General features: G+C 45.1%; 1 protein-coding gene across 1 annotated transcript in view; it reads right to left on the bottom strand.

The window, feature by feature from the left end:
- Positions 1 to 8,952: 8,952 nt before the first annotated feature.
- ALDH2 (aldehyde dehydrogenase 2 family member) overlaps positions 8,953 to 15,296 on the bottom strand; it is a 29,135-nt gene continuing 22,791 nt past the window's right edge. Inside the window, exons 10-13 of the mRNA XM_047088153.1 lie at positions 14,965 to 15,129; positions 13,128 to 13,285; positions 11,698 to 11,812; positions 8,953 to 9,390 (exon numbers count right to left, since the gene is read on the bottom strand). Of these exons, the coding sequence (XP_046944109.1) occupies positions 9,358 to 9,390; positions 11,698 to 11,812; positions 13,128 to 13,285; positions 14,965 to 15,129 (471 nt within the window). The 3' untranslated portion in view covers positions 8,953 to 9,357. The remainder of the gene's footprint in view (positions 9,391 to 11,697; positions 11,813 to 13,127; positions 13,286 to 14,964; positions 15,130 to 15,296) is intronic.

Genomic DNA, 15,296 nt, shown 5'->3' with positions numbered 1-15,296 from the left:
TCCTTCAGCCTCTCAGAGTTGGAAGGGACCCTAGCAATCAAAGCCAACCCTGTGCCCACAGTCCTGCCCTGCATTTCCACAGCATCCCTGCTGGGGCTCCTCAGGCCTTGCTGGGACACTTTCCCTGACCCAGCCTGAACTGTCCCTCGTGCAGTCCTTCCTGCCCATTGTGAGAGGACTCCCACTGGCCTCCTTCTCTGTTTGCTGATGGTATCGTGCTCTCCTTTGGGAGCCACAGAAACATCATCTCTCTCCTAGGACAGCTTTTCAGATGTCTCACTTGGTGGCCTTTTAAAAAAACTATTTTCTGGGGTGCCTGGGTGGCTCAGTCGGTTGAGCGTCTGACCTCGGCTCAGGTCATGATCTCACGGTTTGTGGGTTCGAGCCCTGCATCGGTCTCTGTGCTGACAGCTCAGAGCCCGGAGCCTGCTTTGGATTCTGTGCCTCCCTCTCTCTGTCCCTCCCCCACCTCGAACTCTGTCTCTCTCTCAAGAATAAATAAACATTAAAACAAATTAAAAAAAAAAAAACATTTTCTTACTGTGGTAAAAAAATGTCTAACATAAAATTTACCATCTTAACCATTTCTAAGTGTGTAGCTTAGTACGTTTAAGTATATTTGCATTGCCGTAGAGTCCATCTCCACAACTTTTTCATCTTGCAAAACGGAAACTACACTCATTAAACAGCAACTTCAGTTGGTATGAAGCCCAAATGGAATTCTGAATGGGATTCCGGTAAGGCACACTTCCTAAAGAATTGTAGCATCTCCCTCGACAGCCGTGATTCCCGCTTTCCAGCTGAGAAATGAGACAGGGATTGCCTCAAATGTAGAGGTATATGACCCTTATAGGTATATGAACTGTTAAGCTTTCCGTTTTTGTCATCATCATCATCATCATCATCACTAGGTAATAAACAGAACTGCTATGCTTACCCCCACCCCCAGCAATGGCACTGAAGAGAGGAGTCAGTAGGAATCAGAAATGAGTAAAGGTCTGGTCCTGTCTTGGTCTGTTCTGGCTGCTGTAATAAAATAATAAAATGCCACAGACGAAGTGGCTTACAAACAGTGGAAATATATTTCTCTCGGTTCTGGAGACTGGAAGTCTGAGATCAGGGGGCCATCGTGGTTGGGTGAGGGCCCTCTTGTTCCATAGTAGTGTGTGAGAGTCTCCAATTAGGCAGAGTAGGTCCAGGAAATGTCACCCGCCTCCCCCAGGATAATCCTGTCCCTCAGATGTTGCCGGTGTTGTCAAAAGCTCCCACAAGCATTGTATCAATGTGTATCCAATTAAATTTCCCAAATAGTACATAACTGAACCGTGGTTATGGAAGACCATATGCAAGGTAAAAATTCAAATGCAATAAAGTAGTAAGAGACAAATGGGCATGCTGCCTGCAACCTACTCATAGAAGGTCCAGTCACAAAGGAAATCTATATAGGAGGTGAGAAGTGGGGGAGGAGTGACAGCCAAATGGGGAAAATGCTAAATGTGGTTGAATCTGGGTAAAAAGTATATGGGAGCTGGGGCACATGCCTGGCTGGCTCAGTCGGTTAAATGTCTGCTTTGGCTGAGGTCATGAACTCGTGGTTTTTGAGTTTGAGCCCCACATCACGCTCTATGCTGACAGCTCAGGGCCTGGAACCGACTTTGGATCCTGTGTCTCCCTCTCACTCTGCCCTTCCCTCCTCACACTCTGTCTGTCTCTCTCTCAAAAATAAGTAAACATTAAAAAAAATTTTTTTAAGTATATGAGAGGTTGTTGTACTATTTTTTAAATTTTTTATTAAAACAATTTTTTTACATTTATTATTTTTTACATTTGTTTTTGAGAGACAGAGTGAGACAGTGCGTGAGTTGGGGAGGGGCAGAGAGAGAAGGAGACACAGAAACTGAAGCAAGCTCCAGGCTCTGAGCTGTCAGCACAGAGCCAGATGCGGGGCTTGAACCCACGAACCGTGAGATCTTGACCTGAGCTGAAGTCGGACGCTCAACTTACTAAGCCACCCAGGCGCCCCTTGTTGTACTATTCCTAAAGCTTCTGTAAATTTGAAACAACTTCAAAATAAAAAGCAAACAAACACAAATCTTTCTGAAGGAAGTTCTGGTCCCTCTCTTATTAAGTGTGACCCCCAGACCAACAGCATCAGCATCACCTGGCACTTAAATATTTCTTCTTGGGACCACAATATTGGGAGCCAGATTTCTATTTCACTGATTGATTGATTGATTGATTGATTGGTTTTTTAAGTAGGTGCCACACCCAGCGTGGAGCCAACAAGGGGCTTGAACTCACAACCCTGAGATCAAGACCTGAGCTGAAATCAAGGGTCAGACGCTTAATTGACTGAGCCACCCAGGAGCTCCTCACTGATTTTTTTTTATCATGTGTATTTCCTTTTCAAAAAAGGATAAGAAAATCAATGTGAATAAGTAAATATCAGTTCCCTTTTACCCCTCACAGAATTGCTGCCCGAGGGCTGGAAGGAACCACCAGGGTTATGAGAAGTGGAGGCCCAGAGGGTATGTGGCTTGCCTGAGTTACCCCAAACAGCTCTGACACTCTGGCTGCTTTATGTATTTGTTTATTTAGGCTGCCTTATTTTCTTAATTGAAGCGAAAGTCACATAGCATAAAGCGGGCCATTTTAAGGTAAACAATTCTGTGGCGTTTCTTATGTTCACAGTGATGTGCAGCTATCAGTCATCACTGTCCAGTTCCCATCTTTGTCACCCCAAAAGGAAGCCCCATACCCATTAAGTAGTCACTCCCCAATTCCCAGCCCTTGGCATCCACTAGTCTACTTTCTTTCTCTATGGACTTGCCCATTCTGGGCATGTCATGTATATGGAATCTTCCACTGTGTGGCCTTCAGTGTCTGGCTTCTTTCTGTCAGCATCATGTTTTTGAGGTTCATCCACATTGCAGCATGTGTCGGTGCTTTGTTTATTTTCATGATTGAATACATTCCATTACGTGTATAGACCACATTTTGTTTATCCTTTTATCTGTTGATGGACATTTACATCATTTCCACCTTTTGGCTGCTATGAATAGTACCTTTGTCAACATTAATGTATAAGTTTCTGCTGGAGTCCGTGTTTTCAATTATTTGGAGTATGTGACCCTGGCCTCTTGATTCCCTCATTGCATTGCCTGCCAGATGTAGGCCGTGTACAGTTGTAACACCTTCTTTGAAGGACCTTGGCAGGTAGGTCTGTCAGCTCTTGGAGACGATGGCAGTGTAGTTGTACTTATTACCCACCAGGTGGCGCCTGTACTTAAAAAAAAAAAAACCCACCTCATCAGCCCAGTTCTCCAGACTATGGGAAAAGTTCAAGTTTATGTACTTTATTCACCCAGAGGTGGAGCATTTCCTCTTGGGCACTTGGCAAGACTAAAGGCAGGAGCAGCAGCTTTATACCCAATACTCCTGTGACTGATCCATATCCAAATACCCAAAGAGATCAGGTTGTTTCTAACCTGAGAACTTTGTTTTTTGTTCAGACATCTACTTATGGTTCTAATTGGTTCCTGTCAGTAAAAACACAAAGAGATAATTAAGTGTCTAGGATGTCAGCATAAACATTTTTTTTTAATTTTTTTTTTTTAACGTTTATTTATTTTTGAGACAGAGAGAGACAGAGCATGAACGGGGGAGGGGCAGAGAGAGAGGGAGACACGGAATCGGAAACAGGCTCCAGGCTCCGAGCCATCAGCCCAGAGCCCGACGCGGGGCTCGAACTCACGGACCGCGAGATCGTGACCTGAGTTGAAGTCAGACGCTTAACCGACTAAGCCACCCAGGCGCCCCTGTCAGCATAAACATTATAGACATGTCTTCATAGCTAGCATTTCCTTGTTTTTCATTTGTTTAAAGAGAGGATTCTCTTAAAATTGCAGTGAATTTGATTCACAGGACTCCAGGGGCAAGAAACTTTGTATTTCTCTCTCTTTTTTTTTTCAATGCATTCTTCAAACCGTTCTTGGCAACATTGTTTGAAGTACTAAAAGACTGATGATAACTCCAAGAGAACTTTCCCGTCTCTGGAAGAGACTTCCCCAGTTTTCTTTTGGGGATCTACTCCTCTCTCATTCTTAGCCCAGGTGGACTAGATAGGTTCCACTCCTGGCTGCAAGGGTGGACCATTATGACTCAGGTCTAACTGAATCACCACGTTTCACCCCTCTGGCCACTGTGATTGGTCAGGGGAGGTGTGGGGTGTCACATCAATGGAACCGATCAGCATGAACCTCAGGGTCCTTGCAGGAGGCCTTCAAAAGAGGGCTTTCTCCTAGCCAGTGGGTTTGAGCCTGGCTAGAGTTCTTGAGGGCACTTGGCTCTTCTAAGGATCCAGACTCACCAGAACTGAAACAGGAATGGCCTGAAAATAAAGCCCATGTGGCAGAGGTAGAGCCAAGAGATGAAAACTTTTCAAACTTCTGTATCAAGCCATGGCAAAACCATGATCCCGGCATTTTGGAATATGGGAGCCATCCTTTTCCACACTGGTTGGAATTTGGTTTCCTGACACTTGTAACTAAAATATTGTTAACCGGTACATTGTATAGAAAACCTTCCCAGAAGTAATCTCACGCTACATCATGAGATTTGGAGTAGGCTGGTCCAAGGTTAGGCACAGGAAAGGCATCACTCTAAATCTTGAGTAAAGAGGAATTTCCTTTAGCTTAGAGAATATTGAAAAGAACGCATTGTCTTGATGACTGTCAAATCACAGGGTCGTGTTTCACATCATGGTAGGGATTGCTATTTGCCCCAAATCCATTTTCCTTTTCTTCTTTAGAATTAAAAACTTCAGTTTTAGCTAGGCACACCAATACCCAGTTAAAAGACAATGTGCCTCATCCTTCTTTGCTGCTAGATGTGGCCATGTGTCTAAATTTTGTCCAAAGAGATATACATGGAAGTATTGTGTGCAACCCCTGGGATGTCTCCTTATAGGGAGTAGGGTACCACCTTTATCCTTTTAACCATCCTGCTACCTGGAATGTTGATGTGATGGCTGGAATGTAAGCAGCCACATCCTCATCCTTGAGGATGAGGGCCATACCATACCATACCATACCATAGGGATGATGGAACATTACAATAGTAAGAGCCTAGGTCCCTTAAAGACGTTGTGGGTTCATTTTACCAGCCCTTCACTGCCTACCTCTGGACTTTTTCTTACCCGAGGGAAAAATTAACTTTTATCCTTGTTTTAACTCTTTTTGCCTAACCCACATGTGGACTGGGAACAAATCAAGGAGTTTCGGAAGAGTCAGAACCTTGTAACTCAGTGAAAGAGACACCAAAGTAGCTAAATAAACCTTAGCTTTGCTTCCACAGTTCCTAATCATTGTTCCTTCTAACCTGTAAAAACGAACATTCAAAGTGTGCTTAGTCTGTGGAGAGCAATGCAAGCCCCCAACAGTATAATCCCATGATCTGGGGATGTCTGTCATCCTATTGTGACACTTCACTTTATTGTACTCACTTATTTCATTATCACTGGACTGGAAGCACTGGGGGCCAGTAACGTGCCCAGCTTGCTCACTGCAGAGGCAGTTGCCTCGCACACTACCTGGCCTAGGAAACGTGCTCCTAATGACTTACTAAAACAAGGAAGGGATGAATGGAAAAAAGTAAACTTTAAAAGATTTTAACAAATGGCCAGTGATGACATTTTAGGATGATGGGGGGTTCGTGGGGTCCAGAGCCGATAGCCAAGAAAGAATTCTCGAGACATCTTTGGTGCAAAAAGGTGATTTTATTAAAGCACGGGAACAGGACCCGTGGGCAGGAAGAGCTGCCCCAGGACCGTGAGGAGAGACTGGTTATATCCTATGGAGTTGCGGGAGGTAAAGTCCAGGGCAAGTTTCCATCGAGATTTTCATATGCTAAATTAGACTCAGGATCCTGAAGGCCTAGCTATTGGCAAGCTAAGGCTGTTTTTCCCTCTAGCAAAGCATTAGCAGTAAGACATAGGGAGTTCCTGGAAAAACCTTTTGCTCTGCCTGCCTCAAGTATTTGTCAATGGGCTGCAGGTTATAATGAAATTTAATTCTAAACCTGCCATTTCCTTCTGCCTTTGTTTCCCACACCAGCCAGCATACTTTGTGAAAGTGTTGCTGTTAGGCGGATGGCGATCTCAAGGCTCCTCATGCACCTGCCCAGCTTGGCTTAGGCAGTTCTCAAACCTTATTTTAGTTATACCTAAGAAGCAGTGAACCAAAGGTTAGGAATTTGTTCAATCTGAATTTCTGGAGGGACAGCCTTGGAGCTGGTGGGAGCAGTAATCCTGTTTCCCGAAATGAGCTTTGCCCAGCAGTGGTGTTACGGGGATGATTTCAGTTGGTACACGGGCAAACTTTGTTTTAATGATTACATGTTTGTAAATTATCCAAAACTTGCAAATTTGGCAGGAAGATCAATATATCCTTTCAACATCCTGCCAAAACCAGGTTCAACAGCCCCACCCGATGATCTTCTGTTCTCTAGGACAAAGGTCAGCAAACTATGGCCAGGGGCCAAATCCAGACCTTATGGCCCCCTGCCCTCAAGGTAACAATGTTTTCTTTTTCCATTTTTAAAGGCTCGTGAAGAACAGAAATACACCACCACCAACAAAAGAATATGTGACAGAGATAGGTCTAGCCTTCAAGGTCTAGCATATGTTTATCTGGTCCTCTTACAGAAAAAAGCTTGCTACCTCTGCCCTAGGAGATTATAGCACTCTTTGAACTTGCTGTTTAATAATTGAGAACTCACACTCCATGAAGCGGCCTGTAGATTTATGCGGACGATTTCTAGCTGGTCAAAACAAAATGCTCATGTTTACTTCTTTCTTCCTCTGGAAAACATGACCCAGTTTTGTATCTAACCCAGCAACCTTGCTCTCATATCCCTTTACTAAAAGGCCCACCAACAGCCAGTTCAATGTGAGTTTTGAACCTCCTTCATCTTACTGGTTCCCTCACTAATTAATGAGTAAAGTTCTGACCTGTGTTCATTTTATATTTGTTCAGGAGTCATGTTTTCACCTTTGAAAATCAGACTTTCACATGCCTTTATTATAGCTTAGGGTAAATATTGATCAGAAGGGAGTGGTACTCCCACTTCAAGAAGGCACGTAAATGACAGGGAAATAACCCAGGCTCAACCCTTCAGGAACTGGATCTCTGGCAAGAACCCTGGAAAACACATAAAATACAGTGTGAGCAGCCTCTAGGCAGCGTTCTCCATTGCCTGCAGTCAGCAGGGGCCCTTCCTGTCCTTCCTCGAGTCATTACCTTATCACGGTGGTTGCACCGGTACCTGTACTGTATTCTCATCATCTCTTCAGAGTCTTTCGTCACCAGATCCCGTGGAAGTAGAAGTGTGTCTCACACACCGTGCTGTGTGCGTCACCAGCAGCAGTTAGCAGTCCGCGATAAACGTTTATAACGGACAAACGTGTAGTGTGAAGGGGTTGGACCTTTTCCTCCACCAGGCCCAGCATAGGCCAACCATCCCCCTGTTCACACTCTGAGAACACCCTCTTCCTACCATGTCCCTATGTTTAATGCCACCGTCCCGGGGTAGATGGAGCACACGTGCCGTGAGGGCAGGGACAGATGCTTCCGCTGACCAGCCTATCCCGACGCACCACACGCAGTCCTCAGCCTGGGAGGCCGAAGAGCAGGATGGGAGAACGGGGAGGGGTCCGAGCTTCGCCCTTCACCTCCAGGTTCCTGTGTCATGACACCGTTGTTGCTGGTTAGCATCAAAGCTAAAATGCAGAATCATTTTATTGACAGTGAAGCCCACGTCATCTTGAAGCAACAAGAAGTGGAGTGTTACTGCTGACGGTCATAAAATCTTAAGTCTTCTCCTCATGGCACACTTATTTCAGGTATGGACAATTGTGGAATTAGATTTGTGTGTGTGTGTGTGTGTGTGTAAGTTTACTTGTATTTTCTTATTTTCAATTTAGGGACGTTGTTTTGCTTTCATCTTTTTTTATAATGCCTTTGAATCACAGCAGTTAAAAGCAGCTTTTTTTTTATGTATGGAAATAAGGTGGTTTTTTTTTTTTTTTGGAAATAAGGTGTTTAAATGTTTTTATCTAAATAAAAGTCAGTTTAAAGAAAAACATACATGATACAGGTGTATGCATATATGATAAAAATTATGAAGCACTCTTCAAATAAGTCAACTTAGTCTTTAGTGAATAGGGATCGTTTCCTAAGATGTGGCTTAGCCTGAGTGAAATAAGAGAGGGGTCAGTCAGTGTGCTCCACCATTCCTGACACGGTCTGCAAAAATTATATAGAAGGTGTCTTTTCCTTAGGAGATAATCAGATTTTCCTCAAATTGTTAAAGTAATCTGTGACCCCAAACATGATCACAAACTTCACAAACTACTACAACTTATTCAGCTTTTTGCTCCCACTCCATTGTTCATCAGGAAATATTTGAATATTAAAATATTCAAATTAATTACTAATTTGCCAGGTTCCATGAATAAAGCAAGGCAGTGTTCTGGAGAGGAGATCCACAGGGTCTGGTTACCAGAAATACAGACTTCACCTAAGATGAATAAATAGACATCTCATTTCCAAATTAATCTCATGAAATTTGTCAGCATGAATCTGTCTCATTTAACGTGACCAAGTTTTTTAACTTAAAATACAGAGAACTAATCCTGGATGTCAAGTGTCTCTTTCCTGGTTTACTGTCCCCTCGCTGAGGGCAGGGGCTGGGAGTCCTGTTTAGGTGACTTCCCTAGTGCCTAGCACAGGGCCTGCCACAGGCTGACAGGATGGAAACAAAAGCTATTTACCCACAGTCAGGGAAGGGCGGTAGTCGTATACGGTGTGACACACACAAGGAGGGGACAGCATCCCTATGTGGTAGTATTTCCTTGGGTTACTGAGATGGACACAGAACTAACTAACCAAAAAGTGAACAGCAGCATTGTTTTTAATGAATTTGAGGCCAGAATGCAAAGCAAGATGCTAGCTGTTGCTCTGACTTGTTAGTACAAGTGTCAACAATGGCTTTTTGTGCCCCTGTTAAAGGTGAGTTACAGAAGTGTATCAGATGGACAGGATGAGACACTCAAATCTAGTTTGGAAAAATCAGCCTGAAAGCTAGCAGTATTGTTGCAGTTTAAAGGGCTTCCCACATACTCTTTGCCTCACACCCACCCCATTTATCAATTCAAATTCTGGGACTTTCTTGGTCAAGAGATTTTGTGGGAGAATTTCTTTTTTGAGACTTTTAGTGTGCAGGGTCATTTTCTTGGTTTTGCTGCCGATGTCCTTGATCTCTCCACTGCTGGATGAGGGGGGAAGTTGGCACAGTTCTTCAGGAGTTCTTCTGAGGCACTTTGATCGTGACCTGTAAGAGGGGTGCAGAGCAGCTGTTAAATCTTCATGCTTCCCTCTGATCTATAGGCGCTCTCAGCAGGGTGTGGCCAAGGATGAGCACAAGGGCTTTCTTCACTCTGACATCTTGATGGCCAACTGGCCAGTCCCAGGAACACAGCCAGGGCTATGTTCTGTGTGACATCACTCCCTGCCTCCCCTTCACCCACTCATTTTTGATTGTCGTGGGGCAGAAGAGGGTGGAGCTACTGTGGCATCTAGTAGGTGGAAGTCAGGAATGCTCAATGAACATCCTACCCTGCACAGGATGCCCCACAACAAACAATGACCCGACCCCAAATGTCCGTAGTGCTGGGGTTGAGAGACCTTGATCTAGATCCATGTTTTCCTCAAAAAGAATCAAAGTAAGGAAAAATATAACATGCTGAAGCTCGCAGGTGCCTCAATGTGTCAAGTGGAAAGATTCCAGATTCAGATGGATTTGGGGTCAAATCCCAGCTTTATCCCCTCCTGGGCAAGCACTTCACCTCTGTGTGCCCTGCTTCCTAATCTGTAAGATGGGATAACGGTTCTCTTTCATGGGGTTGTTGTGAGCACTGAATGAGATAATGTGCATAAGGAAGTCTAGCAGATTCTGGCACCAAGTAATCACTCAGCAAATACGAGTTCAAAAGAAGACATTTTCTTGGCAGTCCCCCAGGCAACCTCAGACTTCTGAAACGTTTTTGAGCCTAATCTTGTTAGGAGCATCACTTGAGTTCCCAAAGCTCAAAGTACAGGGATCTTTATCATGAGCACAAAGCCTAGGGCCCGGCACTGGCTGAACCAGCTTTGCCGCCTTCACCTGCAGCCGCTAACCCTCCAGCCATCAAGTCCTGCTACTTCCCATTCTCTCCAACACCCCAGCGCCCTAGGCCTCCTGTGTCAGCGGCTTACACTTGGATTCCAGCATGAACCACCTCAACTCAAGCCTCTTCTTGGGCTCTCCCCCCAACCTCCAGTCAGTCCTTAGATACTGCAGCTCCCGGGTCTCAGTCCTAGCACCCCCTACACCACACCTAAATAATCCCATCATCATTTTGAGGAACAGTTATAGACCAACGTCTGTAGGTTCAAACCTGGGTCTCACCTCTTGTGTATATGGGGCAATTTTAAATAAACAAGGAAACGTGTTGATTTTATTCCAGTGAGCTTTGAGAACACAAGTTGTGGCTTACTAAACTGAGTACTGAGACCACTGTCTGCCCTTCTCACTCTGCTCCCCCTGGCTGGTTTGCTTGCCCTGAACCTTCTCTTTCCCAATCCTGGGAAGGCCCTACTCAGCCCATTTCTCTTTTCTTTAAATATTACTTGTGAGTTTGTTTCCTGGTTAAACTGTAATTAATGTCCACTGTAGAAAAAATTATTTTCACTTTGGTGCCTTTTTTTCCAGTCTTTGCCATAGTAAATAAAGGTACGCGAGTACCTTTAAATTATATATAGCCCTTAAACTGGACTTATATTGGGGCGCCTGGGTGGCGCAGTCGGTTAAGCGTCCGACTTCAGCCAGGTCACGATCTCGCGGTCAGTGAGTTCGAGCCCCGCGTCAGGCTCTGGGCTGATGGCTCAGAGCCTGGAGCCTGTTTCCGATTCTGTGTCTCCCTCTCTCTCTGCCCCTCCCCCGTTCATGCTCTGTCTCTCTCTGTCCCCCAAAAAATAAATAAACGTTGAAAAAAAAAACAAACAAAAAAAAAACTGGGCTTATATTGCATGTATTACTTTGTATCCTGCCTTTTCATTTTAAAGGGTGATGATTTTCCATGTCTGATATCCTACAAAAATAGTTTTACTGGCTACTTAGTACACCATGGTTTGGGTGTTCCATAATTTATTGGGCATTTAGTCGCATCTGACTTTTTCATCTTTGAGAGCTAATGCGGTGATGAATATTTAAGGATTAATACTTTCCTTGTACTTCTGATTAGCTCCTCCAGCTCTATTCCTATCATTGACATTATGAAATCAAAGGATATTGGGAATATTTATGGCCCTCGGTATCTAATGCCTCACAGCCGGATTCTCATTAGAAGCCTTTCCCCACTGCTTTGGACCACAGGATCTTTCCTTCCTTTCAAGTCTTGCAGAACTTGACGTATAACAAAGCCTAGCAAAGGACTATGTAGGCGTAGTGGTGGCCAAGTCGCAAGTTATTTCTCACAAGACACAGCAAACACTGGGTCTTCACCCTCTTCTGTGGCTTCCGTGGCTTAAAACCAGAAACTAGTAACAAGTAGTGATGGAATCTAGCGTGAGGGAGAGCTGAGAGGGCGCCCATACTCACCGTTTTCACTTCAGTGTATGCCTGCAGCCCATACTCTCCTAGCTCCCGGCCATTCCCGGACATCTTGTAGCCTCCGAATGGTGACTGGGCCCCAAACACATCATAGCAGTTGACCCTATAATTTGAAACAGAATTTCAGAAGTAACTGTTGGGAGATACGTGTCATACCCCTCAGACCTCCTGAATTTCCCTAAAATGTTATTGAGGGAAAATGGATGAGTAGAACCATAGTAATAACCAGCCGTGTAGGAGCCAACAGCAAACCACATGAAATAAAGCCATAAGTCGTCATCCTTTGTGATGTGGTCACAGATGAATGTCAGGAACAGGGAGCACCACATCATAGCTTCCCATTTTAATGAGTAATTTTTGCTAATTAGATGCTAAGCTCTCTTTGCAGTTCTTAAAAATTAAATTTTAATTGAATTTAAAATCACCACTTTACACAATTCAGTGGATTATAGCAGATTCAGTGTTGTGTAACCATCACCTCTAATTCCAGAACACTTCTATCACCCCAAAAAGAACCCTTTACCCAATAAGCAGTTATTCCCCATTCCCCTGCTCTCCAGCCCCTGGAAGTCCTAATCTACTTTCTGTCTCTATGGATATCTCTGTTCTGAACATTTTATATAAATGGATTCACACAACATGTGGCCTTTTGTGTCTGGCTTCTTTCACTTAGTATCACATTTTCAAGGTTCATCTATGTTTATAGAATAGATGAACCGCTTCATCAGTGGTGGTAGTATCAGCACTTTATTCCTTCTTATGCCTCAATCATACTTCATTGTGTGGCTAGACATTTTATATATCCATTCATCAGCTGATGGACATCTAGGTTGTTTCCACCTTTTGGATATTGTCAGTAATCTAGTATGAACATTCAGATACACTTTCTTGTGTGGATGTATGCTTTTCTTTCTCTTGGGTATATGCCAAGGAGTACAATTGCTGGGTCCTGTGGTAATTCGACATCTAACTCACTGAGGAGCTGCCAGACTGTCTTCCATAATGGCGGCAACATTTTACATTCCCACCAGCAATATGCGAAGGTTCAAATTTCTCTACATCCTCATTAACAGTTTTGTTTTTTTTTTAAATAACAGCCATCCTAGTGGGTGTGAAGTAGGTGCTTAGCTCTTAAGACCACTATTACATAGGTGTAGACACTCAGCTCTGATCTCCTACTCTTGTTCAGCTTAGTAAGGAGCCCCCAGTCATCCATCTGCTTGCCCAAGAACAAAGCTGCATGGGCCTATGTACTGGAGGGAAGTTTAATCTCCTAGAGGAAAGGGGATGGGAAATCTCTGTCTGCTATACCACACCCTGACCCAGGAGGAACTGAGCCCAGCATCCCAAATTCTGGGATGTGAACACTAAATTCCAATCCCTGCCTAGGCTGTAAGGGGCTGCTAGGAGGCTCTTACCACACAGTGCCAGCCTGGAGGGCTTGGGACAGATAATTGGCCTTGTCCAAGTCCTTGGTGAAGACAGCTGCAGCCAGCCCATACTTGGAACTGTTGGCTCTCCCAATGACTTCCTCTATGGTCTTGAACTTCAGGATCTGCATCACTGGCCCAAAGATCTGTGGTACAAGAGTGGACAGTGGAAGGGTGGGGCAGACATGGAAACCAGCTATGCAGCTTTCCAGTGCTGAGCAGATGATTGCTCAAGCCCCCAGAGATACCCCAACAGTTCCACAGGGAGACAACAGTTCCCAAGCTCAGTGAAACACAAAGGTAAGAAAGCTAATGGGGATTGGTTACCTTCTATACACCACGTGCTTAACATAGCCTATCTTATTTCTAAACAATCCTGCAAGGCAGGGGTTCCTGGCATGTTATATGTAGATTTAGTTTCAAAGAATTTGTATCAGTTGTTCAGCAAGGCACCACGCCAGAAGCTGAAGAAGTAACTGTGAACAGAACAGTGTCTGTGCTCTCAAGACATCCAGGTTCATCTTGTACTTTCCCTGACCTATTCCTGGCATAAACCATTTCTTCAAGGAATCCCGGTTCTCTTTAGTGGAGAATGAGATTCAAAAACCAAGACATGGGGGCCAGGTGTGCTTGCTGCTGTCCAGGTGTGGCCACTGTCAGCCCTATCAGGGCAGGGCACTGGAAGGAGGGGACTAGAAGCGATCCTGATGTAATCGATGGTTTGAAGGCAACCATTAACCGGCAGTGTGATGGGAACCCACAGGAGCTCCCAGCCTGACTGAGTGCAGAGGAGGGGTATCAGGGGAGGCTTCCCAGAAGTGACAGCCAAGCTGTGATACAACAGGAACAGAAACTGGCCCAACCAGCGTGCAGGTGGGGAGCAGGGAGGAGGGAAATGGAGTTCCAGGCATAAGCACACCCAGCGCCCATCCTCGTGAAATCCCACTTTCCACTAATAGGAAGCAGGACTTCTTGAAGAAATGGCTGATTCCAGGACTGTCTGGTGAGTGTCAAGATGGGTGGGAGAAGAGTGCCAGGAGCTCATCATGGTTGGAGCAGGGCTGTGAGATGGGGCATCGTGGAACTGGCAAAGGAGAGACACCCCCCAACCCTTCTGGAAAATTGATATTTGAGATTTCAGAAAAGGCATCAAAGTAGTCATGATGGAAAAAGAGGCAGAACTCTGTTGGACTTTCTTACCCTGATTTTGCATTTTAATATTATTTTATTTTGAATTATATATGAAAGGGGAAATACTTTCCCTGCATAAAGCTGCTAAGAGGCTTAATCCGAGGGAAGCGGAGCACGTGTGAACCCTATGAGGGCAGGGAACACGTCTTGGAATACCTCTGGATCTCCAGGGTCTGTAAAGACCCTGGCACATAGTAGGCATTCAATAAATACTTGTGAAGCGAATGAATGAATGAGACAGAGCTGCTGCCCTGTGCTCAAAATGAGTGCCGAGGGGGGGATCATCGGGAATCTTGCCGTGTGAGGAAGTCACAGCCCTTTGGTCTAGTCCACTGTCCTGCTTATATGAAGATCATAAAAGGGCTGAGCAAAATCATTCCTTGACTCCTGGCTCACAGGGAGCAGAACACAAAGGGCCTGGAGGCCATGCAAGGAAATTTGGAAGTTCTCCCCGACAGTGGGTGGAGGTGGAAGAGGAGAGTGACCAGATCAGATGGAGTTGTAAATAATTTGTCTTAGGCACAGAGCCAGGATTTGGCCCAAAGCCAGCAGAAGGATCATGGTATGAAGATACCAGACTTAAATGTCTATTTCTCCCAAAAAACATTCCCCAGAGCGCTGGCCCCATGCTAACCTCCTCCTTGGCGATGGTCATGCCGTCTTGCACATCTCCAAACACAGTGGGCTGGATGAAGTAGCCACGGTCAGCAGCCGCCCCTCCACCACACAGCAGCTTCGCCCCCTCCTCCTTCCCAGATTTGATATAACCGAGGACCTTCTGAAACTGAGTTTTGTCCACCTGCAGGGGTGGGGGGGGGGGCGGGAAGAAGACACAAATTTCAGAGACGCTAGGGCCAGACCTCTCCTACTTCAGGCTTCTAAGTGCACAGGCAGGGGCGCCTGGGTGGCGCAGTCGGTTAAGCGTCCGACTTCAGCCAGGTCACGATCTCGCGGTCCGGGAGTTCG

The sequence above is a fragment of the Lynx rufus genome, unplaced genomic scaffold (genome assembly GCF_022079265.1).
Source record: "Lynx rufus isolate CCGP_SWC_20201006 ecotype Redwood Valley unplaced genomic scaffold, mLynRuf1.p SCAF_24, whole genome shotgun sequence".
NCBI lineage: Eukaryota > Metazoa > Chordata > Mammalia > Carnivora > Felidae > Lynx > Lynx rufus.
This window is presented reverse-complemented; position numbering and strand designations above follow the sequence as displayed.